The sequence below is a fragment of the Ceratina calcarata genome, unplaced genomic scaffold, assembly GCF_001652005.2.
Source record: "Ceratina calcarata isolate Rehan_Ccalc_2016 unplaced genomic scaffold, ASM165200v1 scaffold350.2, whole genome shotgun sequence".
NCBI lineage: Eukaryota > Metazoa > Arthropoda > Insecta > Hymenoptera > Apidae > Ceratina > Ceratina calcarata.
In genome coordinates, this window is record NW_017157935.1 from 478,860 (window position 1) to 506,607 (window position 27,748).

The following is a 27,748-nucleotide window of genomic DNA, read 5'->3' on the forward strand; positions in this document are numbered from 1 at the left end:
CATAATATATTGAAGAGAATGTTGCCTACATTTTCTCCCAGTGGTGCACCCCACATTTTAAAGAATTGTAATATCCACAGGAAAACGATATATCTCTTTAAGTATATTATTATTTTGGCAAGCATCATATAACACTTATATCATGCGATATAAAAACACATGGACTATAAAAAATAAACGTCACAAACATTCCTGTAAATTAATAATGATAAATACATATTGTATGTTATGCAACGTGAAAATATTCTGGAGGAACGTTGAGTTCAATAGATCGTAAAATTCTTGCATCTATTTGTACATAGTTACGTGAAAACTAAGCAACATCTTCTACAATAATTATTATTTAACTATACAGCAACCATATCTTAAAATTGTTATCTACATCGCCAGCAAAAGATCTGCTACTTTCAAAATATTGAGAACTGTGCATCTTTTTTTTTAACCAGTTTATTTCAACCAGTCTATTCCCTAATAACATTCAACTACTTAGTTCTGTTAACAATGTCTATGGATATATACTAAAGTGAACGGGCATGAATAAAATCAGCGATCCATATTGTGCATAAAAGTTTAGGTGACTTTGCGTAATGTTTTTTACAAGTAAACTTAACATCACTTATATCTATATAATTACTACCTACTGGTCATATTTCATGCACAATACAAACACATACTTTGTCGAATTCCTGTAAGAAAGTATGTGTCTGTACATTTATTTTTTAATTTAGATTAGCAACGATTAATTTCTACGATAAAAAAATTAAGAACAGAACGTCACTGATAAATAACGAAAGTTCAAATAAGTGTTAATATTCCTGCCATGACAGCAAAACTCGTACCAGTTACTGTACATTGTACATCATATTTTAAATGTCTCAATTATTAGCCAAAATCTGTCATGATAAAACAGTGATTATATAGCTATAACATACAAAATATGCAATAAAACATCAGCTACGAATAAACCAATACTATTGGTGAATGGTGAATTTACTGTTCTGTGTCATCTATAACTTAAAAGGTTTTTACTGCTTCGCATTTTCAGGCATTTATTTTTTACTCGAAGTTTACGCAACCATGTGATTTACATTTTTCTATATTTTGGGACCTTCTCATTTGAAAAACAAAATTCCAGTTACTATTATTTGCTGAATTACATAGCACTTATTATTGAACTTCTTAAGTTTTAAATGACACATGTATTTTAATGTGCTTCAATCTCAATTCCATTAAAATGTTTGTAGTATTAAAATGTATATAATGTAAACATATTCCACTATCAAGTGGCTTAATAATACAATATAGTTTGGAATATAACATCGTTTATTAAAAATTTCCTAAAATTGTTCCCAATTTAAAAATATCTTGGACTCTCTATAGAATACAAAGTAGTAGAAATTGCATTTAATTTTATTGACAATGCAGTAGCAACAAAAAACAATACAAATATAAAAACGAAAATAGAATGTTATTATATAACAAATATCAAACAATTATGAATATCATTCTTCTTTCAATGTCGTTTTAGCTCGTTTTTGCATTATCCAAAAGTAAAGTGATGGCCACAACGTTCGTAAATACATTGCACCCTTCGGAAGAAATGGACTTATTACCAAGTCCTTTTCTTCTTTTAATACTGCTTTTAAAATACAATCTGCCACATATTCTGGTGAATACCCTTGTTGTGTTGCTTTGTCCATTACTGTAACAATATTTATTTCTTATAAATATTCATTTGTCTTATTAAAAATAAGTTTCTTATTACTGACCTCCATAAACTTGTCCAGATCCTGTTAAAGCATTCAAGGACATAGCAGTTTTAATATAACCAGGACTAGCAACTATAACTTTTATATTTTTCTCAGCTAATTCTGCTCTACAACTATCGCACCAGGCTTGTAATGCATGTTTGGAAGCTGCATATGCAGACCTAGCACATAAATTAAAAAGTGCTTAGTATATTTATAAATATATATACATCTGGACAAATATAAATGTAAAATATTCCAACCTGTATGGGATTGCAATTTTTCCTTGTATGCTACTAACGCATACTATGTAACCTGACTGCTGTTGTATCATGTATGGAAGTACAGCTGTAAAATTATATATTTTTTAATCATGTTTCACTAAATTGTTTAAAATGAATAATTACCTTTGGCCAAAGCTATTTGAGCAAAATAGTTTGTAATCATTATTTTTATATCAACAAAAGAACTTCACCCCTGTGAGAAATACCAGCATTGTTAATTAGAATATCAACTTTTCCATAAATATCTACTATTTTTGCAATTTCACTTGGAATAGAGTTTATGTTAGTTATATCCAATGCTAAAACTGTAGGAGGATGCGTTGGCCCTGTCTGAAATTAAATTTAATAATAAGTATTTAAACATAGTAAAAGTTAGTTATGTTAAAAAATTGACATATACCTGGAGAGTTTTCAATAAAGAATTTTTCACTCTTTCCAGTTCTTCTTTTCTTCTAGAAATTAAGATCACTTTACAGCCACAGGAGTAAAAAACATGTGCTAATGCTTCCCCTAATCCAGAACTGGCCCCAGTAATTATTACAACCTGAAATGCAAGTTTTAAATTAATATCTATTTCAATTTCGACGCTATGATAACAAATAAATAAGATAATACTTACTTTCTCATTCAACATTCTCTTTCTCCTCTTCCGTTGCATAATATCAAAGAAATGATATATTAACCACGGGATAGTAATTGGGAATCCAAATAATTTGAATAACCACCATATAATTCGCCAACCCGTTAATGATTCCTCCTTCATGTCTTGATATTTTCAATAACGTTAATCAGAGGAAATTAATTATCTTGGCCCATTGATATCACGTTGTGCACGATAAAACCGATCAGAAGCGACCAGAGTCAGAAGCGATATTAAATACATTACATTTCAAGAAGCAAAGATCGAAAGTACAAGTTGGTACAAGTCGGAAGTGGAATTCCTTTGGCGTTAACTCACACATGAGAATCAGCGCTATTTGTGGACAAAATATGCAACATCATGTATGGTAATTATTTTATTAACCTTGTACCAAAATATAATTACATGTTGTATCACTATTTTCCCAGTGTGATATTTAAAACGCTAGCTAATTCTAAAGTGAAGCTAAGTAGTAGCATAGAGTTTTCACAAAAATGTTATATTTTGGCTTCACATGCATCCATTTTTAAGAATCATTGCTCAAATTAAAGCTAAAGGTCTCAAAAATATGGATAGTCTATTTAAAAAGATATAACATTATTATTTATAATAAAAATTCATATAAAGTAAGACTGTTCCAACAATTATAAGTAAAACTTTCAACTGCATCCTTTACTCCTGACTTGACCAGTCATGATCAAGCATCATGTGTGTAAGTACATACATGAACACATTTGAATCATGTAAACTGAAGAAGATTGTGTGGATACATAACCTCTATTTTGTCTGTGATTATATTTAAACAATAAAATGGATCATTTACATTCGCCAGATAATATTTTAAGCATAGAAGAAAGTTTAATTAACGAACCAGTCGTTCAGAAACGTCGCTCTTCTGTTTTCCAAAGCAAGTCGATCATACATAATGGAGCTGGAAGTTAGTCTATTGTTTACTTATTTTTTAATGAGCTAAGTTATATATTCATTTTAACAGTGCCATAAAATTAAATTTCTCATAATATATGTAATTTAATTTGACAAATAATCGTTAATACTTAAAGGTTTACAAGTCGCAGAGGATGATAGAACAGTTGGAAATTCAAGCAAAAATCCACAATTACAAGAGGAGACTTTTAATTTAGAAGAATATATAATATGTTTGAGAAATGAAAGAAAGGAATGGTTAGAGACTCTAAAAGAAAGGAAGAGGCAAAGAAGGGGTCTTATGAAGAAAAAATTATCTGTAGAAAGCCAAGGTCAGCATTTGGATTACAGTGTTTTAACGGAACATGAAAAAGCTTTTGTTTCTGCTAAGCCAAATTATCATGATATTTATAAAAACTATAAAAAGTTATCAGACATCAGTTTAAAAACCCAATTATTACGTTCTCTGGTCTATAAACTAAATCGAAACTTTATTTTGCAAATGGAAGGAAGGCTACAGGGAGCTACTAAGAAAATTATTAAAGAATCGGTGTCATGATACATAACCAGTATTAGTGAGTGCTATGATCTTTAGAATGAGCTGTGGCAATAAAAATATAATTTTGTAATGAAAATACTTATTAAAATAAATATATTTACATTTAAATGAAGTAAAATAAATGTTTAATTTTGTACAAAATTAATACAAAAATGTATTCTTGTACATATTTGTACTGGAAATGAGAAGAATTTTAGGCAAATGAAAGCATTAGATATTCTTTCAGTAGTCTTCTCTTTTTAGTATAAGAACTTTATGATCATTAAAACAATTGTAAAATTACACTGATACCGAAATAAATACTTGTTTCAATTCTCGACACATAAACACAATTAATGTTTCAAATATTTCAATATGGAATACAGAAACCAATCGAGTTGTCATCTGTGCAAGGTAAAGCTCTTTCGTATCACCGCTTTTCTTTCCTTCTGGAGTACTCTTAATAGATATTCTTTCCTGGATGTACTATTATGTAATTCCAATATATGATTTATTTTTCTTACAATCTCCTCAGCCGTTATCGAATCAGCTTCAAATTCATGATTCTTGAACGACACTGATTGATGTAGAGAGTGTGTCTGTCCGGATGATACTGTGAAAAAATAGTTTGTTATGAAACCGTTAAATAATTTTAATTTTAACAATATCAAAGCTAGTAACCTAAAGTGTTTTCAGAAGTGGAAGCATGCGGTGTATAGACTAATGTAAAAATTGTTTTTGATCCCTTCGTTTCTGTTATTTCACACCAGGCAATATTGTCTATTCGGTAACTGACAGCTCTTTGCCTGTTCCAAAAACGACCTGCACCTTTCCCAGTTATTATCGGATTGATTTCAATCTTCTCACCTGATATTCCAAGATATATTTCAGTCTTGGTTCTAACTTTATTAATTATGTATACCCTGTAAATTTTAGATAGACATCATTAACGAATCTCTGTAATATCATAAATACTAAATACCTATACGACTGATATAGCGGTGCTTCCATGGCAGTCGCGTGTCCTTCCATTTTTGCTAAGTCTTCAGCAACTTCTTGTTCTTCGTTTTTAACTTCTAAAAAAAGATCTGATTCCAACGACGCTTGCGACGTCTTAACCCAGCTGAACATGTTGTGCTGTGCCCTATCGCTTGGTTTCATCTCCGCAAGACCTAGAGTCGTAAACTCAAATTTAGATATTACTTCTCTAGGATCCAAGCACGGTAAGTCCCAGTCGACTTCTCCATCATCTTCGGTAAAGTATAGACCATATCTTGTAATATCCTCCCTGAAAACATTAACACATTGATATACTTCTGATTAAGCATACGTTACACAACAATTTATTTAAACAGTGCATACTTTAGAGGATGATATGGATGTTCATTTGCATACTTATAGCAAATTAGTCCAATGAATTCTATTACTTTAGCTGTAGCAAGTACAACTACTTGAAGGGGATACATTCTTTGTTTTTTAGGTAACATACACATGAATATCCTGTACTTCCTTGTAGGAATATCTACTTGCACCTGTAATAAAATTGATGACATTTGCCAATGTCGAGAAATTATCATAAAGCTCGATATAATTTGTCGATACATACACTGCCATCGAATTTAGCATATTGTATGTATGGATTTTGTGGTATATTTGGGCACTTTTCAAGTTGTTCAGATAAAAGGGAATGTTTCTTAGTTTCACCAGTCTTTTTACGAAAGTCTTTTCTTTGAAATAATTCTGATTGCTGAGAATTAGGTACAACAGGATCATCTCTCCACTTTACACTAACTTTAGCAGCCTTTTCTCTTTCAAGATCCATTTTCTCTAATCTCTGAGCAGTGTTAGTACGTTCTCTATGACTGTATTCCATATCTATACCGATGTTAAAATCATAGATCTGAGGCAATGATAATCATCTAAAATTACTTCTTCATTATTTATAAAAGAACATTTACCCATTTGTATGTCATAAGACTCTGCGAGAGCATCTAAATCTTCATCATCGCTCTCTTCTATGCCAGGATAACATTGCAACGTGCCATTTGATTTTAATTGCTTTGGTATGTCCTCTACAAGCATTACCATCTCACATTGGCCTTTGAGAAATGTAATGTTTTAGGATATTAAACTTTATTTCATATGACACATCAAAACTCAGAATGTAACCTACACATGTGTACCTGTATTGTCGGTTGATAAGAAACTATCCCTGATGTGTGACAAAAGCCAATGTTCATTATCGTAAAAAGCCATTTGTATTTGTTAACTATGCCAGAATCATAAATTATTTTCGAAACTCAGTAGCGTTGCTTTCTAAACGATTCGTTTAGATTTATATTACGTTTCCTGTGTAAACACAACGTTTAACGCATTTCCGGCAGGTGGCAGTATTCCTTACTCAAGTGACTACTCAAGTGAAGTAAAATGACATTGTTCGTCTCGATTTAATTAAGAACTTGGTTTTATACATTTTAATTCTTAGTTGTGATTGTAAGAAATTGTTTGAAAATGAGAAGAGTGAGAGTGTTAATTGAAATCAAGTTATATTTGTGCCGATATTTGATGAACAAGCAGCGTAGTCAGATAACAGCGATGACTTTTACAAATCTGACATTGAAAACGCGAGAGTAAGTAAATAGAAAATGTTCAGAATTGATTTGGTTATATTTTTATTGCATTTAGTCCCAGCACACCGAAACATGGGTGCGATGATTTTTCAACTTTTAAAATTCGAAATGTTCAAGTAATAAAAATATGTTATATTTAAGTTGCTATTTGATCAATGCGCGCCGTGATCAGACAGGCATTTTAACTTTTACGAAATTGGTGTGTTTTTTTACGTTTTTTTTTTATTTACGTTTTTTTACGTTTACGAAAACGTGAGTGTTAGAAATGTATTTTTCTTTTGCGAAATTCGAGGAGTTTACAAGTGGATTCTTTGTTCTTATCCGTTCTACAATTTTTCTTGTTTCCTCCACGTTTCACGTTGAGCGGCCGAGCGGACAAATCGAAGAAAGTAGTTCGGAAAGTAGAACGAGAAAAAGACGAGCAGTCTTGATTTTGGTTTCAGAATGGGGGATGGAACATTTAGCCCGAAGGGTTAGAGAAGGAAATACCTACAATGTATCTGGCAGGAGAAGAGCGTACGGCTCGTCTGGCGATGAGCAGAAAGGAAAGTGTGCCAGAATAGAAAAAAATGAAGCCGCGAATTAAACGGCTAGCCAGTGGCTTTCCATCTACGTAGTAACGTTCAACCATTCGTAAGCCCCAACAAGAAAGGACGATGCCTTCGTTTTTGTGGGAACACGGTGCCAACTGCCATAACGTCCGCCTCAATTTCGCTCCGATCGAAGACACGACAATCTCTTCTAAAATTGCTATGGATTTTCAAGTGACAAATGGGTTCCGAGTTGTGTCAACATTCTCAGCCAATGTAAGTATAAGCTGTTAGTATGTTCAGCTTTTTTAAAAGTGTCACAACTCACAAGTAGGATGGCTTTGCAAGAGTAAAAGATATACTTCAACTTGTATTATAAGCATTATTCTCCTTGTTCATAATCTTAATTAACGAAATATTAATTATGTTCTCCTTTTCTCTTGAAAAACGTACTTTTTTGTGTTGTGAGTTGTGTCACATTTGCAGCGAGTGTACGATAGTTGCATCAACCGGGTTTGAATTGTTGAAACTGGCTTCTAAAGTAACGCGAGGACCCTCGTCTGAAATCGGCGGGTGTCCTCGACGAACCGGACGAACAGAAGCTGCAGCGTAATAACCAACGGTATACACTACAAAGCCGACAATTAACCGTGGTAGCAGTCGGCGCAATTTGTCATTCTCTACGTTACCGCCGCGGAAAATATCACCGAGATTTTCCAGTAAAATATTACCGGAGGATTAACGCGATAACTCTCTGAAGGACGCGTGGTCAGTCGCGTTAAATACTTGAAATACGAGGCTCGCGTCGCGTCGATTCGATCAGCCGATGTTCGTCGCAGAAATAAAATTCTGCATTTGCACACGTTGTGTCTGTGAATGAAAAATGGAAAATATCGAGTTTATTGTTATTTCTTGATTACTTTATACATATTAGTTTTGACTTCTGCCTTTTTATGGGACAGTTTAATAATTCTTATTCTCTTTCAACAAAAATTATTTTGCAGTACAGAGAGTTTTTTATTTAAATCGAATTCATTTATTTATAACGAACCGCATAAAATTTTGCATTTACACACGTTGTGTCTATGGACGGAAAATGGAAAATATCGCGTTTGCGAAGAATGGGATGTATAAACTTTGACGTTCGAATCAATAATGAGACTCGTTCGTTCGGATATTTCTGTTGCATTTTGGAATATTTAACTCGTTACTTTTCGGCCAAGCTTAATATTGAAATGGCGGAAAAAGGTAGGAAACGAGACGTTACTTCTACGAATACTTTGTACGTGGTTCATCGAAGAAAGGGAAGTGAAGGAAGAGGGAAATCGCAAGGGAAAGAAGAAACATGGCACATTATGTATATACATACACACGCACCTATATATGTACATGTACACTGTTCGGATATCGTGTATACGTGCACTGTCGTACGAATGCTTCTCAGAATCTTGATATTACGATTCTCAAGCATCGCGCGGGAATGCCTCGACGCTTTTACGAATTTCCATACATGTATGGATGCCGAATGTATCTTCTTCTAATCTAGAGGATGAACACATAAAGCAAAGCCGGAATAAATTTCGCAATAAGCATTGAAACTACGAACACGATGCCTACTGCGAAATCTGCAAACGTTTTGTTTAAAAAGATCATTCGGGACCTATTGCTGTCTCATTTGGGACGCTGAAAAAGTTTCGTTTTAAAACATTAAACAAGATGTAGCTTGGTTCATGCGTACGGATAAGAACATCCGAAAAAAAATACGAAAAGGAAGTAATGTGTGGAACGTATCGCTGACGGATACGCTCGCGACAAGGGAAGTAGACGACAAAGAGGAAAGAGAAAGGTGGAAGAGAAGCTGGAAAAAGCCAGAGGCTGCAAAACGGTTGAATGAGAAACAATATGCAACGCTACCAACTTAGCAGGAGAAAACCAGTCGGCTACGAACACCGCCACCACCACCACCCACCCATCCCCTTTGCTACGCCTCGGGGCTTGGGGCTATTTGCAATTGTTCTTTCTCTTCTTCTATCCTGCCAAGCTGCGCCCATCCTTCTCCAGCTGATCTCCTCCTTCGCTTCGTCGAGAGAATCATCTCCCAGTTTTCTTTCTTTTTGCTTCTCCACACACACACATATATATATATTATTTTCCCATGGATCTCTGTTTATCAATCTCTCTTTCCCTCAGCGGGCTCTGTCCTCTTTCTCCGGGTCTCTGGCGTGTTCTCTTTGTCATTTTATCTCGCGCTCTTTCCGTCTCCGTCGTTTGTTTCTCTCTTGCTCCGCTGCGCTCCATAATAACGGGAGTCCCATTCAAAGTACAATAGCTGGTCATAAATTACCCTCGAAAACGGTAGCATTAGATCCTGCTGGATTCACCCTTTATACAAACCGGGCGTACGCTCGCTTAATTGAGCATCCTCGATAACGCGATACGATTTGGTATATACGTATGTGTGCATATAATTTATATACATATATGTATACTTCTGTTAAATTTTCAGCGTGGAAAATTACCAGCGCGTGCGAAACTGATCGGTAGATCCGCCGATTTTTCACGAAAAATATGTTGCGTCGTGTGACACGCTTTTTCATGCTCGTCTTATATTTTTACAAGCGTCGTCACCTCAATCCGCTTGAATTGTATTATAGAAACAGTTAGGTGGCTTGAATGGAAATGTAACAGGGTTTTCTGTCCAACTGCTCGAAAATTAGTGACGTGTGTATGAGATTAAAGCGAGCTTCGCATGCCTAGCTAATTGCAAACGTTGAGTCCAATTGCTGCGGCGATAATTCGAGAACGCGTGTACAACGTTTGGACGCAGGACCGATAAGTTCCTAACGAGCGAGACATCGATTTCCTCGTTTCCGATCCCCGTCGACGAGCATTACGCGAAATTATTTTATATTATTACTCATTTGCATCATAAATTGCCGGTCATAAATATTAATAAAAATTAACACAGTCATATAGCAATTGTTACATTGTTTAATACAATATTCGACACAATATACAATGCTATTGAGTAATATAATGATTCATATAATGGTTGACGCAGTAATTGATAGAATGTTCCATTTAATGATTTATGTAAGAATTGATAGCAAGATGAGAAAATTGATAGCAACATACAAAATTTCATACTGATTTATGACTATTTTAGTGGTAATAACCAGAAAAATTATAATCGCTGATGATGCGAATGGGTTAACGTGAAATACGAAAGCATCGCTTATTACTTAGCTACCACGTTGTGTCCAACTTGAATTATTAATCGTGATTTTCACTTGCCTCGCTTGAAATGTACCGAGTATTAGGCTACTTTTGTTTGAATCATTTTTGGGAACAGAGATATTCAATTTTGTTCACTCGAACAAAAATGTACGCATCGTTTCAATCAATATAATTTCATTTCTTCAGTTCTTCGCTAGTATTTCTGTTTAATGGATTTTAATCATTCTCTGAAAGGGATTTCTTGTTTTCAATTCCCACGACCTTCTTTTATTTGGATGATTCGAGATTCTGTTTGCGATTTGGTTATCGTGGACGGACTTATTGATATTGGTCGTACCGATAGGTGAATTTTGGCTTTCACAGACAGAGTGATACGGGTTATTCATTTCGCTGAAACGGTGAGCCATTCACTCATAGCGGGAGCGAAAGAAGCGCGCAAACGAAAGAGCGACGCGATCTTCGCGCGGAAACTTTCGAATCGGATTCCAGTTAAATTCTTAGGGGAGGATCGTCCGTGAAAGCAAAGAGAGTTCTTTCCTAGCCAAGGATCCTTCCAGCAAATCATTCCGTTCCGTAATCGAGCCGTTCCATTCCGAATTTCCTCTTTCTTGGCGTCCGACGACAAACGACAACAAACGGACTCTTTGACATCGGGAAAGCAATCTTAATCATTTTCACCTTTCCGCTTGTTATCGAACGCTACAGATTTTACCGTGAGATAGAATCTTGACAAAAATAATAAAAGATCGGACTCTCGATAATGTACAAAAATCTTTTTTAAGCACTACGATAACTTACAGTTTTACTTCAAGTTTAACTTGCGATAAGTTTCACTTAAGTCGTAACAAGTTTCTGACCGTTACAGGAAATTTTATCTTAAATGAAATCCTTGACTTTTTATATATTCCATTGTGGATGAAAACTCCATCTTCTAGTTCATCATTCTAACGTAGGTAGTCATACCGCGTGACTGAAAGTGACATTTGTCCGTACAAGTATGACGCGTACGAATATCTGTACGTACTTATACGAAAGAGGTTGGGGTTGGAAAGTTAAGGCGGATGCGAACGATCTCCTTAAAAAGTTTACCCGCCACGGGCAAATCTCTGGCGAGTTTACCGAGGGGAACTTTTCAACCAGCTGGCTGTACTTCCTTCGAAACCGTTATTCGAGTAGACAGCGAAATCGTTCGCAATCAGAGTTTCCTACTGTTTTCGATTACTCCCTATTATCCCTTACCTTCCACAGTTTCCACGCCCTCCGGATCTTAAACCCCGCGCGAAGCTCCCCTTCCCTTTGTTTGCATGCTTCATAACGCTAATTCGGCCCTCTCCCGCTATCGTAAATTATAGCTCGTCGAGAGGAGACTAAAGATCCATCCTCCAGATCTCGTTACCCGTTTCTACTTACCACTCTCTTACTCTTACACGACAAGAGAAAGAAAACAGTGAATCTCCGTTCTTGGAATCATCGTTTCTGCGTCACGTTCACGTCGTCTATCAAACGAAATATCCTTTGATCCTCTCGTTAACTCGGCGAGATGAGTTCTAGCGATTCTGGAAGAATGACGAACAAATTTTAGCCCTAATCGATATGACCGTTATTAACTTTTTGTAAGCTGAACAGAATTACCAATTATGATTAATAATGTTAAGATAGATTAAAGAGAGAAACATGATGAATCGACAATACGTGTTAGATCAATCGGTATGAGGTTGTAAATTCCTATAAAATTATGAAAGAATTTCGGCACCCTCGCCCGTGCGATTACAAAAGCGTCAGCCGTAATGGTTTTTCTCCTCGAATATTTATCTTGTAAAGCCGTGCCCCGCACCCTTAAACTTTTGCTCTAACGAAGTTTGTACAGCTTCTACCTCTCTCGGCCCCTACATTTTCTTTCTTGATACTTTAGAACGAGCCTGCCACCTCTATCCCATTACACTACGAGATTACGGTGTAGCCGGTGAAAAATATTTTATACCTGTTTCTTTTCTACCTATTCCACGTTCGCAGTTCCCAGTCTTAGCTCAGCTTTTTCTTTCGTTTTCCTACCGAGCTGTGGCGCGTATTACGTTTTAAAACAGCGACTGGCTAAATACATCAAACGATGAGACTATATTTATCGAAACAAAATTCTTTTCCGTCTTGAAAATTACACTAATTTCATTTGCTGTTTCATCTTAGATCTTGAATTCTGAAGATGTATTTCTTGTTCTGTTCACTGTATATATTTCTTCTTAATTTCTTTATTCATGCGGGATATAGTAACTTGATAATTCTTGTTCCTTTCTACCTTGCGCGGAAAGATTTCGAGTGTACAAAGTCTTAACAAATTAAATTTGCCATCCAGCACTCAAGAGTTCTTTGTCCAAACCAAATTCATTTTACTTAAAAGAAACAAAATCAACACAGCAGTGAAATTGATTCCCAAAGTGATCTCAACGAAATTCTTACATTAAGACAGGAGTAAACGTAATTTTTGGAGTGAAAGTCAAGACGGTATTGAAAATAATCAACTACCACAGAAAAACAAGTTTAATTGAAAGTAGAGGAAACAGTATCTTTATAATTGGTCTTTTGATCGCACCGAGCGTGCTGTTTCATTTTTTAAAGTCTGCGGTGCGGCTACGCTCGATAAATGCAAACAACTGCTGTGTGTCGATAGACATTGCGGAGGGAATTAACGCAGGAGTCGGCGGACCGTTGAAAAATACGAGAGGCGAGCCTTTAACTCTCGTCGCCCGTGGGTAACTCCTTTTTACGGGATCCTGCCGCCATTACATCAGAAATTGGAAATCAAGTATTCAATTCTTTCCGGCGAGCAAATTTGTATTGCGGAACAAAAGTGTTCCTCCCTTATTGTACCGGGAGGAAAAAAAGGGTAGGTTGGAGGAAACGTTTGATCGCCATATTCAATTGGTCCTGTTTCGAATTCCCGTAAAGAGAACGCGGTGAATCATGCAGTCGTATTAACGTGGCAGAAATTGGGCGATTAATTATCGGTTTCGATTTGGATTATCTTTTTAGAATTGTTTATACAATTATTTTTTATGAAAATCTGTTATATTTAACAGTGAACATTCTTCATGGAGAGTAATAAATTTCATCATAATCGTACCCATTTCGTTACAATGAATGTAAAGCGCATAGTTTAGAAGATTAAGTAGAATAGGTCACAGATTAGTCAGGCATTCCATTCGGTCTCTACGCAGTGATACAAATAAATGGCAAAGCGTACGCATCGAGTAGATTTTAAAATTAATTAACAAATTGAATCTATAAACATAAGAGAAGTATTTTTGTTGAGTCTATTAAAGATAGAGGAATACTTTGGAGTATTTTCTGTCTCTCTCTCACACAAGTTGATAAAAAGGAAATAAACTCTTGCATTCGTTTTTTGTTCAATAATCTGGCTCTAAATCTCTCATTTAGGTATTCGATTTATGTTCATTTGTTTATGACTGAATCACGAATTACGGGTCAATATGTAAATATGTTGAATAATTTTGTACATAGAAGTAACAAAACATAAAATTAATCGTAGAAACAGAATGAAAATGTTCTCTCGCTTTAGAGTTAATCAACGTGAATGAAGTTAGTATGATACGAGTTGAATATAATTCTGCAAAATTAACAGGAAGGAGGAAGATAATAATGTGTAGGGAATAAAATTAGCTGGGGATAGGAGCGCGTACGTACACTTGGCAGGGGCCTTTGTTTGTCCGCCTTCACGCTTTTCCTGGCCAGCGACCGCGTTTTTTTTAAATAATAGCTTTCGGTGTCTCCTTTAACCGAGCTAATAAAATGTAAAAAGTTTTCTTTGTACATTTAACGGCGCGGAAAAGGTTCTTGACCCTCCGTTCCACAGCCAGCGGATATAATCGCGTTCCTTTTCATTTTCTCGCGTATCCACAGCTCCTTTGCCGCTCATGTCTCTTTTCTACATACGTTATACCTTTTGATTCGGTCGGCGCGCCATCAGTAACACAAGCTGCACCTGTTTTAAACCTTCATACGAGCAACCCGACGATGCCACTGCGAATATTATTATCTTCGCCTAGCGGGTCGCCGCTTCTCTCTCCAAGTTCTTTTATATTTCGACGACGAGTTCAACAAGCGATAACCAACTTTCATCCATATTTCTCCTTTTAACAGTGTTCATTAACATATGCATGTATATTCCCTTTCATAAGTTTTAGAACAATTTCAAATGCTTATATTATCTATCTAAAATCTGATAGGCGTTTCAAATTAGTAATCATCAAAGACTATTCATCTGATCATTGATACAGAACACCTCACTTGTTTTACAATATGTTTTAAATTGATTCTGTTTAAACTAAGTGATGAGATTTAAAATATTAACACCGTATAATCGTTGAGGATGAGGTTTACGGCTTATGAAGACGGAAATAGGAGATGGTAAAATGGAATAAATCGACGTTAAATGCCGAGGAAGGATTTATTTCGGTTGGTACGGCGAGCCGAAAAGAGGCGGTACGAATGGCAATAACGAATGGGATAATAATTGAAATTAGGAGGCGGCGGTGGTGCAGGAGGCTAATACACCGACACGGCCGACGAGCTGGCAATTAAGTCCTGACGTATCGCCACTCCGGTCCCCGCCTTAAGCCAATTTCCCCAATGATGGAATGCAATACTTCCCGCCGCGTGTCACTTCATTAACTCTGCCCTAGAAATCTCTCGTCGACGATCTCTCGTGCGATCCGAGAAATTAAACCACTTTTCCGCTTTTTCCGAGCTAATGTGTATTTCACTGGGAAATTTAGAATTCTTGGATTGACTAATTTAGTTTCTTTAATTTTCCCAAGTGAGATTTAATATTTTCTCATTACTTACCTACAAAACATCTGATCGTTGCAATTGAAAGTAAAAAAATCTTGTTCAGCCTTCACAACATAAAATGGAAATTTCTGTTTGAACATGCGTCGAGTCAATTAGATAGGTATTAAATAGCTCAACCTTTGCGGATATCCAACGCAATTTACTGTGGCTCCGGAAAAACGCTTATGCTGTGTATTAGCTTGGAAATTTCAGTTACGCAACGCGAGCGACAAGCAGAAATTTCAGAAAAAAAGCTATTACCGTCGCTTCGCCGATGTTTAACGACACGAATGGCCGGAGAGCCGATTGCCTTCGCGAGGTTAAGGGTTAAATATGTCCCCGATAAAACGCAACGCGTTCGATAACGTTCCCATATCGCGGCCTTAATTAACCGGCTCGATTTCTATCGAGAATGGCGTTAATTTCACGCAAATAGAAAAAGCTGAAATCGACCGAAAAAATTTGCCAGGTTAAAAAGAATTCTACATTCATCTGCATGGAAAGTCATTTACTAATGTAATGGAATAATCAAATCAGATTCTGCTGGTAGGTGCTTTGAAAATCAACAATAAATCATCAGAAAACATTTCACGATTTAGAAAAGAACTTATATTTCTTTGATATTTATTCTCATTTAAAGTTTGCATTGAAGTACGGTCACTATTTCTTCGCGGACATTTGTTACATTCCCTCTTTTGGTCCCTCGTTGACACGTGTCACCGGAATTACGTTTTCGAAATTTGTCTTGGGTCCCTATCGAGAATGGAAGGTCCGGATTTGCCTTCGACGCCGACATTTCTCGAATCCCCTTGCAGATTTGCCCGACTTAGCGCGATACCTGAGTACGATCCGCGGGGAATTCACACTTTTGTCGATATCTAGATTTGCCTTATTGCCTCTACCCTTTTACTGTCCGATACTCCTTCCCGTCTTATTTATTCGTAGCTTTCATTCTACTTTATACATGATCGTTCACAGTGAAGATTGTACGATTGCACGTCATTGGCTTAAAAAGAGATAATCTAATTACTCTCTTTGAACTCGTTGGATTTTACATATTAATCGACTGCCTATTTATGCCAGTACTTGAACGAATTTTTCTATCCATTGACAACAGGATCCTTTTTATACGCGGTCCTGACAGTTTCGTTTATTTTTCTCCGACTCATCACGCAGCATTCAAATTACGCCGGACAGAAAATTTCGTTTCGCTAATTAACAATCTCGTTATCGTTCGCGAGCGATTGCACAGACCAAAGTGCTCGACATTAATTTGGCGTACTCTACACGGCACGAGAGGAAGAACCATTTTCCTCTTGCTTGATTTCCTCCACTTATCGCCGCGATTGTCTCTCGAAGGGACCGAAGAAAAATAATTGCACCTACTGAGTGGACCGGGAAGGACGATAACGATACTGGGTAACGACTCTGACGCGCAACATAAATTCCTGACGAGAATGGAAATTAATTTCGTTTTGCCATTCATTTCAGGCAATTTGTACTCTCCGTCTCCTTCGATCTCCCGCGCCGCCGTGTCATTTTTATCGGGCAATTTTCTCCTCCGTTCAGAACTTTTTTCTTTGCCTTCTCTCCCTCGTTTCATTTTTCTTGAAACTAAAGCGTATGAATTTTAACGAAGACGAGGCGGGGGAAAGTTTCACGGGGTAAAATGTTTGCATTGCTTATTATCGATGCTATTAACGCTCTCGCTCGAATTCAACGAGCTAATTGCTTTTCTTCCCTTCGAACGACGCCGGGTCGTTTAATCTTATTAACTCCCATCGATTTTCCCGTCAACCACCTCCTCCTCGAGCAGTTTCGAATAAACATGAACGGAGAAAGGAAGACAGGTGAAGACGACACGCGGGCGACAGGTACGTTTCAAACCGGTAACCCGCTCGACCGTGAACCCATCTAAACTCAAGTAACGATATCTTAATAAAACAGAATAAGGACAGATGAATTGAGAACAACTGCTTAATATTATCACCATCATCACTTTATTAAAAAGCATAAGCCCTTTAGGACATACAGAAGATAACAAAAGTAGTATGACAAACTTAAGGTATTAACAATAGATGATACAAATATAAACTTAAAAATAAAACAAGAATAACAAGTTGTAATTAAAGGGAGGATTCTGAAATGCTGTAGGAATTGCAGAAATCAAAACTATAATGTTTCATGTAATGATTGACATAATCATATTCATAATAATTGATTATGTGGTAACTGATGAAACGTTTTATGCAGTCACTGATATAATAATTGATACGATATTGCTCATAACGATTATTCTATTGCCTAATACAAGATACAGTGATTCATAGAGTAATTGATACAACGTTGTGTTTGGCTAGTTAATCAGTTTTCGAAATCCGGTGGTTAGAGGAAGGCCGGCAAGGATGTTGGTCGTTCCCGGAGCATTAGCCGGGTACATGCACCTTACCACTGTCGCTTTCTGACCGAACGACCGACTTTCCATCCTCGTCAGGTTTTCTTCCCTCGCCGATCGGCCAATCGGGTTCGATCTTTAAGCCGGCGGTTCCTTTGGAGCCCGCGGCCGGCCGGTCCGCAGCGTGAAAGCGCAGTGGAACGACCGCGAATAGTGCATGCGCGTTGAACGTGGGCGCCCGCGTCACCCCTTCCCGTCGTCTTATATATCTATAAGGGTAGCTACCCTCGGCGAGGCCGGTCAGTTCTTGCCCGTTCACGCTCGGCGTATCGTCGATCGATCTCCTACCGTCCCGTCTCGATTCGCGACCTTGTTCTCGCGACACGATTCGTCATCGCGTGACGAAATCCGGTCCGACCTTCCCGGTGCCGAACGACTACGTGATCATTCGCGTGTGTCGATTGTGCTTCGCGTTGTTCGCGGGGCAAAAGTGTCACTGCCAGAGGCAATAGAGTTACCGACGAACTATCGAAGAGGATAAATGGTCCCATTAACGGTTGGATCGCGCTACCGATTCCTTGAACACGCGGCGATCCATCGACCTGTCTCTGTTCCAGCTTCGTGAACCAGGCAACATTCCTCACGGGTTTCGCTACCGGTCCCCCAAGTTAAGCGTTCGCCAATCACCAAAGGTAAGTAAAAATACAGTTCATTTTTTTAGTTTATATTTTAGTCAATTTTTATGAGTTCGAAAATCTAGGAACAGTACTATATATTTTTCGAAGGCGACACGTTTTTATAACATATTGTTTAGCTATGGGTTTGAGAATTTATTTAACAACACTGCGTATTGCAAATGCCCAAACGTAATTTAAAAAGTATTCAAACTTTGATAAATCTTACTCAACTGAATTACTATTCGTTTTTTTCGCTTGATACATTGGGATCGGGATTTATCGATACATGGATTAACATTGATTATCGGAATCTCCATTAAAAGAACATCCGGTTATCGGAATTTTTAAATGTGAACAATGGTTCAGTAAACCAAAATGATGAACATGTATTGATGAGAAATCACGCGCGCATCATTCATTCATGCAGGTGTTTCTGTTTTGCTTTCATCTGTCTCAGTTTTACACCTGAGAGACTTTTGTAAAATAATTTTCATATAAGAAAATTGGATAGATTAAGAGTTCTTCCGAGAACAAATGAAAAGAACACGTCTGTGTATGAAATAATTTCATTTCTGCATATCTTTCTTTTGTTTTAATGTGTCTCAATTTTCATATCTCTGTCGGCGAAGCATCTATCCGCCTGGAAAACAATTTCCATACAAAGAAAGTTGGATAGATTATGACAGGAAGTTTGCTCGCATGCTTTAGAAGTAAAAGGTCTTTCGTACCAACGTACGTATTTATTCAACAATGCGTGCAATGATTGGTTCAGGTAATCTAGATTCCGCCGTGGTGTGTTTAGCATTAAATTTCATAGACATGAGCGCCCGCGGTTATAAATATAAAATAGCTAGAGTCTCTACCAAATTGAAGCGCGGAAGCGCGTTGAAGGAACATTCCATGGAACTGCGATATAACTTTATGTTATACTTCAAAAGCGGGGAATGTTATTCGCGCTTTGGTTCGTAATTAAGTGGCGTGCATCGAAATGTACCATTCGCATAGGTATATCTCCATTTACGTCTTCAAAGTCGTTGCAAAATGTATTGCTGAATGAAATATTGTCAAAATGTATTTAAGACAAGTCGGACGTGTTATATTTTAATGAGCAAGTGTATTAAAATAAGTCGCATTTCAATTCGTGAATGATATTTTCCTTATTCACACTTCGCATCCGGTATCTTTTATTCTAACAGATAAGATTTGAAATATCTCAGATATTTTAACCAATGATTTAGATTTTTTGTCGACAAGTTTCTATATAGAAAATTAGTAAATTCCAAGAATAAAAATTAAATCGAAAGGAAAATTAAAAAAAAAATCGAAACAAAGAAAAATTCTATCGAAATTGTTCACTGCTGATTGTACGATGTCTTATCTAACTACAAGCATGTGCTTTCTTATATTTAATGTTGTATGATTTTCCACTTGAGGAGAATTAACACTTTATCGAATAATTAAAAATGTTTTAAAACTTAAGAAACAGGAAAGTAATTATTATATCATTGCAGCATCGATTAATCTTCGGAATTAGCAATTCAATTACTTACTTTTGATCCTTCCGAACACGATTAATGTTATTCAAATTGAAAATTCTCGTCGCGGGTTTCATATCTATTCGATGATGTTCCTCTCTCTTTCTCTCTCTGTATTTGGCCCGTGAGTAATGCGAAAACAGTGTCCGATGGGCGGAATAATGTTCTTCCGTAGTCGATCGAACCGATTAAAGGGAACTCGAGATTCGATTCGATTCACTCGACGGGTTTGTATCTAGGTAGCTTCCGCGAGGTATGATGTACAGCCGGGTGACAAATCCCTCGAGACACTTGATAGCTCTGAATCGAACAACAGAAGTCTGTCAATCGATGATAGTTCGATTGCGTTCGATTGATTAATAAGACTCTTGCTTGGGTGTCACGTAATCCACAATTTTATCTAGTAGTTATTATTAGATTATTCCCGTTTCATCATCAGTTTTTATTATTACCATACACGTATTGTTTTTATAAAGGGCCAGGGATATTATTTCGTACATGTTTCTTAGATAAGGCTTTTAAATACATTTTCTTATCGAGAATCCGACAATCTGCTAAGTAAAACGTTTTCTCGTTTCCCAGAATGTTTGAATTAAGAGCGATACAAAGATCGATGTAATTCCGGATAAGACGAAAAGAGAGAAAAAGAGAAATCTTGGTAGAGAATCGAAGGAAAGGGAAAATCTTGATGGAGAGGGCCGGTCTGACGGTGTTGCGGTTCGTTGCCGCGGTTTGATCGAAAGGGTATTTCCTCGGCATACAAGAGAAAAGTTCTTCCGGGAAGATAAACTGCTCTTCTCCCTCCTCAGCGTTCTTGCTCGTGGAGGAAGTTGCCCGGGCGCGGGAACTTTTATACAAGATTCACAAAAGATTTTTTCCCACCCACGATGTTCGAATATAATTCAGGGAAGGAGGAAGGGGATCGAAGTTTCTTGTAGAGACTCGAGCGTGCACCTATGTGTACAAAACCCGTGGGTAGGAGGTAGAACAATCTCGAGGGAATTATCCGCGAAATTAATTATCAACTCGGTTCGAGCCTATAATGCGTTCTTAAATTAAAAGTAATGAAAATCAAAGCCGGGCGGAATTAGCGGCCGGATACTCGCCACGCAAATGGAATATAAAGTGTAACGGGCATGGCAACGGATCTACCTTCCACGATCCACAGGCAATTAGTGCTCGCAAGTTTTGTAGATTTAACAAGTTTCAAGCACGTCGAAGAATGATAATTTTCCGTCGGCGAATAAATCCGTCGTCGAACGGTTCCCGTACTCGCGGTTTAACGAGTCGCCACTCGTCGTCCCGCCACTTTCTTTTTTTTTTATTCCTTCTTTGCGCAATTAACTCGAACGAGAGGACCGTTCCCTGGAGAGGAAATTAAGATCCTTGGACGTCGAACGATCCTCGTGAGGGAGGCTGCGTTGGTCGCGCAAGCGATACAATTTTATGGAAAGGGTCGTTCGATGACAAAAACGTTCTCCAATGTTCGTCGAGCCGGAAAATCGAGTCGTTCGGCTCAAGCGAAAAACGGACGAACGGCACCGTGGCTCCTCATCCATCGATACGTCGATGATTAAAAATCGCGATCGAGGCGAATCTGGGCGGTGAATAATTAGTCGGCGCTAGACGAGTCTGCCGCGTCTGTCGTGCGTGCATACCTTTTGTAATCCCGGCTGGCTTGAAAAGTAGGTCGAACTTTCGCGGGGTTAGAAATTAAGCCTCCCACCCTGAACGCGCGGAGTGCATCGTTCCTGTCGACGGATCGATCCCAGAATTATTAGGTAATTACCGCGGTGCGCCGGGAATAATTTCAGAATCGATTAGAGATGGTGGAGAGGTAACGCTGAGATCGCTAGTACGAAGTTCCTCGGCTGGAATTAAGTGCCGACTCGTCTGATCGCTCGGTTCTTCCACCGTGCTTCCTGTGTTCTTAAATCGTCCGCCACAAACTTCGTACACGTGTAACCGGGAATGATTGGATATTAATAACACAATCGTTGAAAAGTTTCTAGTCGAGCTCTGGTGGAAATTGCTTTTCGACACAGTTTCGAATCGGTGTCGTTAACGAAACTCGGTTCGAAGGTGGACGGACGCTTAAAGAACGATAAAACGGAATGTAGGGGACGGGAAATGAAAGAGAGATGAAATTTTCCAGGGAATCGGACCGTATCCACGAGGATGATTCTGTACGAGACGCGTTTGCAAGCCTGTTTCTCTTAACGTCTCCATTCCGCGAGTCGTCCTAACCGAAGAGGGGCTGATACGAGCCTGCCTGGAGAGGTCACGGGGTGGAGGCGCGATAAAAATAAAGAAAATGGGGGTGCCGGATGTAGAGCAGGCTAAGAGACGGCTCCAGGATATTCTGAGGAAGGCACAGAAGCTCGAGATACCCACGCAAGAAGTGATCTCGACACGGACCGCCCAGAAGCTTCTTGCCAGGTCGAGGAACGTCCTGGCATGGACGATCTGGATCACCGTTTTTGTCCTGTTGCTCACCGGTGTGGTGTACGCGCGTTGGCCCACCAGCCACGAGGTCGAGACCATTAGGACTGTTCTCAGGCGAACGGTGAGTTAACCCCAAAATCATTTTATTCGCTTCGTCACTCCCCTGAGATTTCAATTCCGTGGTACGTGATGGAATCGCGGTAGAGAAAGATTAAAAGTCAATCTTTACATAAAGATACAATTTGCAGAATATTTATTTAAGTATAAGAAAATTTTTAATACATATATCTAGAATTATGTCGATCAAAGTAAAGTGATATTTTAGAAATTTTTTAAAAAAGAAAATATATTAAATAAACCGCGTAACTTAGCGAATTCTCGTCTTCGGATATTCGTCTAGTTGTTTGTTGTCAGATCTCGACAGAAAAAATCGGGGATCGATAGTTTCTAGAGCTCGGTAATTGGTACTCGATGGAACCGACGGATGCAATGGTTTTTGCGACACAGCAATTATGAAATGACGCGGTGGCGCCGGGGTATCGGTGACAATTCCGTGTTCCACCTAACCGGAGTTTTTCCGATACAAGAAATAAGTAGTCCGTTGTCGATGAAAGTTGCGCGTATCCAGAATAAATAGTAGGAAGCCGTGGGAGTGGGAATTCAGAAGGGTAGATGAAAATTTGCTAGGAAAATGGACCGTCTGAGCAATTGACCGAGGCGAACTCAGGGGAACCGACTGATACTGGCTCCGAAGCTTCGCCGAATGTAATCGTTGATATTTTCAGAAAGAATAAAATGTATCTCTCGTGGTCGTCTTACTCGCTATATTCGTAATATCGTTGAGACTAATAGATTCAAACAGAGCTGGAAGCGAGATGACGACGTACCGTGTAAAGATCGATCGGTTCCTAACCGAGGAGAACCGAGCCTGCCACTCGGCCGCGGTTCGATAGAATGGAAACGGTTAGCCGATAACTATTGTTTGCTGCCTTCCATTTACCTGAGTGAATTTTCCATGCCGCGGCTCGACTCGTAAACCATGCGAAACCGTTTCCCGTCTCGTCTAATAAACTGTCGTGACTTTCTCCAAGCTGCGTCTTCTATTATGTAAGCAAATGGTAAGCGTTGCGCTTCGGTTCCTGAAGTCGACTTGTTCAAAAAGAAGACCCGATCGAATTCCCTTGTAATTATTTTTCAATACGAAATGGAGCGAGCATTTGTCGCGATATTAAGCGAACTCGAAATTTCACTAACGCGCGAGGAAATTAAAACGCGAACGCGGGTCCGGAAAATAATAAGCGCGCTTGGCACGGCTCCAAAAACCGGCCGCGGTGCTCGTTTTTCTCGCGACACCTTATACGCGCGGATTATTTCATCAAGTCGGGTTATCCCCATGGCGCTGTGCCCGGGGGATTTGCAATTCCATGCCTTGGTTGTACACGCCGCTGCTGCCTAATAGTGTAACGTCGAATAATCCTCGCGCTACGCAGTCTCGTGCGTCAACGTCATTGACAGATGACGCTATCGATAGAGTTGTTACCAGAATGCGTTGTTACCAGCCCTTCGTACTCCGCCCCCGTGTCATCCCAGCCCTCGTTTACAATTTCTCTTTCTGCATAAATTGGGCTCATTTCAGATCACCGACTTATTTCAATGACAGCAACGTCGTTTCAATTAAAACTCATCCGTCATATGATTTTCCTTTACAAATATAAAATTCTGTGCTCAATATTCTTATTACGAGGTAAAAATTATTTATGAAGAAGATTTATATTTCGATTTGAGATTTTGAATTCATTGGTTTCTGAAGTTAATAAAATTATAATACACGTCAATGAACCGTGGAATATCGAAGAATATTATCGACGTGCTTTAAACAGTAATGTCGTTGGTACTGCGGAACTCCGTCAAAGGAATGGCATAATTAATGCAAAAACGAAAGTGGAAAATAGCGCGTAATCGAATCTCTGAAGCGAAATGGAACGAAGTTAGTAGCCCGGCGATGAACCACGGCAACGCGACGACTCGCTTGAAACTCGCCTAGCCTCGCTTCGTTTCGCCGAAAAGCGTCTTCTCTACTGCAATTTATTTCATTTCTCCGCCCCAATTTCATACTTAGTTTCACATTTAGTCTTCTCAAGGAATCAACGCGGCCTAATGATTTATCTAATATTCCTAATTCTGTTTTCTATTCGCTTTTTGTCCGCAATTAAAACAAAAAGATCTAACGTATATGCAAGGTAGGCAAATATTTCATATTTCTTATCTGCATTTCGTTCATCGATTGGAGAAGAAATAATAAGGGTCGACCGAAAATATGTACGAAAATCAATGAACCCAGTTACCGACGTCTGGGTCGTTCGTTAAAGACACGAAAATGAATTTCTTTTCGGAATTATTGATTACATTTGGTGGTCGTTTATTTTCGCCGAAAGGAACGTTAATTGGTAACATAGACGAGGTCTTTTTCAGTATCTATCCGCTGGCTACGCGGGAAAATGATTTCGACCGATCAAGCAGATAGATCGCGAGCCGTGCAATCGGAATAGCGGTACAGAGACAATCGGGGCACATGAACGTGTCCATAAAAAACAATTTGCTTTGTCGATTTGTTTGAGAGCCGAACCGTAACGCAGTTACGGTTCCAATTTAGTCGACACCGCTATGGATTATTAAACCCTCAGAGCCGGTGACGAAAACCGTTTCGCGATGCCACCCGGGAAAGATTCGCCGGAACGATTTCAATTGTTCTCTTTCTATCGTTCAATGTACGTACTTTGTACTACATGCAATAATTGCGAGACGCTTTGTCTCGAATCATTAAAAATGAAACATCGTTTCCAATTAACGGTCGAGAAATTAAATTCGTTCAGTAGGAAATTATAATTTAATTATAAAAATATTGGAGCACTTGTAGGAAATTTTCATGAATATTTCATCGTACGGATTTCATAAAATATTTGGAATAGAAATGAAAGACGCAAGTATGGCGCTCAAATATTCTTGCGATTAATTGGAATTGAGGAGGAGTTCGAAAAAATTCAATGAATGGTATTCATAAATCGAAGCGAAGGTTACATACCTGAAAAGTAGCTAACGCACCGAGATTCCGACTTGCGGATGTCGCAGCTGTAATCGAGTTAATTACTCAATTAAGTTACTGCTCGCTAATCAAGTGAAAATCTCTTTCGGGAAGCGTTGACGAAGGCGGCGCGGTGCATTATACTTTTATTTCAACACCTTTCAAAGGCTAATTTACTGCGGTGTCATTTATCAGCCCCTTGTACTCGCTGTTCCGCGTTATTAAGCGACGCTATACCTACCGGCGCCGCGTTGAAACTTTGTAATTTAAACGAATGCCACCAGCTCTGGATACCGGCTATTAATTCATTTTATATGAATCGTGATTCATCGTTATCCCTGCGTTAGCTGCTTCGAAATTTTCTCCAAACTTGATACCGTTGCCCTCCTATTCTTCATAAGAATATCAAGAATTCAATAATAACAATCCTTTCGAATGAATTTTTTTTACATAAAATGTTAACTCATTTGCATCATTATCACTAATGAGATCTACCATCATTTTCATGTTTTCGTATCAGATAGTATGTAATTGTTATACCACTCATTATATGGAACGCTGTATTAAATATTATATCAAGCATTACAGCAATTGTGGCATTCATATTTTTGTCATAATATTGATGAAAGGTATTATTTTAAATGTCCCAGTTTCTGTTCACTTTACAATTTCTACTCACTGGCTTAAAAGTGCATATAAAGTTACACAGAAAAAGGCAGTGAGAAGAAGTTGTAACGTGAATAGAAATTGGAACGTTTGCTATATGTAATGCAAACATGTTAAATGGATATTGCTACAGATTGTTCTATTTTTGAAAGGTACAGAAAATTTTGTTTGTGCCGAGCGTATTCTTGTTTCGTGCTCGGCAACAATCGCGATCGAATATTTAGTTGGAAATCGGGGTAGGAACGGTAAGCTCGAGAGCGACGTTCCCTTAGGATGATATCTCGAAAGAGAATTTATGTTTTCAGTCGGGGGAGCAATAACGTTACATGGCGTGGCACGGGTACCGGCACACGCCACAGCGTTGCAGTTTCCCCGAAGAATAATCTTCCCTGTCTTGGAATTCCTTGCCATGCGCGTACCTACCCCTCGTATCTCGTGTATATCCTTTTCGCGTTGAACCGTACATATCTGACTCCATATCTGCACGTTCCATCAATCCTGTTCTCCGGTTTGCATTTTTTCCCTGTCCAATCATCGATTCGTCCTCGCGGCCACTCCGACTCCGCGTTCTGACTGTCGGATTCCTCCGGCCGTATTTTTTTAATCGAAGATCAATTTTCATGAAACTCGTTCGTTGTGATTTTTGTACATTCAAAATTTTACTCCGTCCAATTAATAACAATGAGCTTTTGGGAGAAGGTATTGTTTTCTCAACATGTCAGTAGAAGTAGTGCCTGTCAAGAGATACGAAATTTCGAATGTTTTGTAAAATCACAAAGAGTTGAAAGTCGTAGAAGAACGACGTTTGTGTAATAAGAAACGGTTACTATTTCATTCCTAATCACTCAGTTCCCTTTATGCTAAAGATTTCCGATTAACCACTTAATTAATCCGTTTCTTCGTGGACGCGTACAGAGTGTCGACCTCATTATCTACAAACTTGGCTGGTAAATTAATTGTTGTCCGCCCCGACCCCTGTTCGGTCGAGGAAGGTAAACTCGGGTTTCCAACTTCCAATCAGCCGCCATTGTCCCGCGTGTCGTTTTGTTTCTTGTCGTTGCACCTTGTTCATCCGACGATGGTGACTGGGTGAAGATCACCGGCTCCCGAACACCGAGTGGAGTCGCGCGAGTTTTTCAAAGTATAATTCCTCTCAAGGAAGAATTCTCTGCTTTTTATTCGTTTCGATTCTTTGAGGGCCGGAACAAAGGCCGGCTTTGAACGAAGACTTTCAAAGTCCTGTAGTCCTCTCTGGCCACGTCAGAGATAGATCGCGCGTGGAATAAAGAATTTAATAGAATTTTATTACACCATTCTTTTTCACGCTCGACGACTACCGCGGCCATTCTTTTCGCGGGAACATCACGCCATCCATTCGCCAAATAAAACGACACGCGTGTACACCTTTTTAATATTCCCCGCACTCTCGCCAAGTATTTTTAGGGTAATTCTTTTACAATGTCGATTACCGGCTCGGTTCTTGTCCTGCAAAAACATTATTCGTTTCGACTTTGCATTAACGTAGAAATTAATAGAATCGACTAAAAGCTTTTCGATTAGCAGTGAAGGGTT

At 38.4% G+C, this 27,748-nt stretch overlaps 4 protein-coding genes across 11 annotated transcripts in view; 2 read left to right on the forward strand and 2 right to left on the reverse strand.

Annotated features, from left to right (window-relative positions):
* Positions 1 to 1,305: 1,305 nt before the first annotated feature.
* On the reverse strand, positions 1,306 to 2,970 carry LOC108625294 (dehydrogenase/reductase SDR family protein 7-like). The gene is given in 7 exon segments (XM_018025186.2): positions 1,306 to 1,702; positions 1,770 to 1,930; positions 2,012 to 2,096; positions 2,156 to 2,212; positions 2,215 to 2,362; positions 2,433 to 2,576; positions 2,652 to 2,970. Coding segments are annotated over 7 exon segments (939 nt in total). The 5' UTR covers positions 2,796 to 2,970; the 3' UTR covers positions 1,306 to 1,502.
* On the forward strand, positions 2,948 to 4,267 carry LOC108625295 (uncharacterized). Of its 4 annotated transcripts, none has more exons than XM_018025189.2 (2): positions 2,948 to 3,039; positions 3,734 to 4,267. In XM_018025189.2, exons 1-2 carry the CDS (start codon positions 3,033 to 3,035, stop codon positions 4,153 to 4,155), a joined length of 429 nt encoding a protein of 142 aa, XP_017880678.1. In that variant the 5' UTR covers positions 2,948 to 3,032; the 3' UTR covers positions 4,156 to 4,267. The 4 variants fall into 4 exon arrangements, with proteins under 4 accessions (XP_017880678.1, XP_026669598.1, XP_017880676.1 ...); XM_026813797.1 differs by lacking the exon at positions 2,948 to 3,039 and adding an exon at positions 3,064 to 3,384; XM_018025187.2 differs by lacking the exon at positions 2,948 to 3,039 and adding an exon at positions 3,391 to 3,609.
* Sin1 (SAPK-interacting protein 1) lies at positions 4,264 to 6,525 on the reverse strand. 3 transcript variants are annotated; one of them, XM_018025184.2, is made up of 7 exons: positions 6,318 to 6,525; positions 6,093 to 6,233; positions 5,741 to 6,009; positions 5,497 to 5,666; positions 5,117 to 5,422; positions 4,816 to 5,057; positions 4,264 to 4,747 (listed from the first exon to the last, which is right to left on the reverse strand). In XM_018025184.2, exons 1-7 carry the CDS (start codon positions 6,388 to 6,390, stop codon positions 4,536 to 4,538), a joined length of 1,413 nt encoding a protein of 470 aa, XP_017880673.1. In that variant the 5' UTR covers positions 6,391 to 6,525; the 3' UTR covers positions 4,264 to 4,535. The 3 variants fall into 3 exon arrangements, with proteins under 3 accessions (XP_017880673.1, XP_026669597.1, XP_017880674.1); XM_026813796.1 differs by having other exon boundaries at positions 5,741 to 6,034; positions 6,308 to 6,399; XM_018025185.2 differs by having other exon boundaries at positions 6,308 to 6,393.
* Positions 6,526 to 6,653: 128 nt separating this feature from the next.
* Positions 6,654 to 27,748, forward strand: part of LOC108625304 (uncharacterized) — a 76,685-nt gene continuing 55,590 nt past the window's right edge. Inside the window, exons 1-4 of one of the 3 annotated variants that reach the window (XM_018025206.2) lie at positions 6,654 to 6,764; positions 7,208 to 7,570; positions 18,389 to 18,463; positions 22,139 to 22,549. In XM_018025206.2, the coding sequence (XP_017880695.1) occupies positions 22,298 to 22,549 (252 nt within the window). In that variant the 5' untranslated portion in view covers positions 6,654 to 6,764; positions 7,208 to 7,570; positions 18,389 to 18,463; positions 22,139 to 22,297. Of the gene's footprint in view, positions 6,765 to 7,207; positions 7,571 to 18,062; positions 18,464 to 22,138; positions 22,550 to 27,748 lie in introns of those variants that run through there. The other 2 variants (XM_018025205.2, XM_018025204.2) reach the window with 2 other exon arrangements.

Bases quoted from the DNA above. Each gene is read 5' to 3' on its own strand.
- LOC108625295 (XM_018025187.2), top strand. From the start codon at position 3,483: ATGGATCATTTACATTCGCCAGATAATATTTTAAGCATAGAAGAAAGT. The intron at 3,610-3,733 runs GTTAGTCTATTG...TAATACTTAAAG, and splicing joins CATACATAATGGAGCTGGAA to GTTTACAAGTCGCAGAGGAT.
- Sin1 (XM_018025184.2), bottom strand. From the start codon at position 6,390: ATGGCTTTTTACGATAATGAACATTGGCTTTTGTCACACATCAGGGAT. The intron at 6,010-6,092 runs GTAAATGTTCTT...ACATCGGTATAG, and splicing joins GTCTTATGACATACAAATGG to ATATGGAATACAGTCATAGA. The intron at 5,423-5,496 runs GTATGCACTGTT...TAATGTTTTCAG, and splicing joins CATCCATATCATCCTCTAAA to GGAGGATATTACAAGATATG.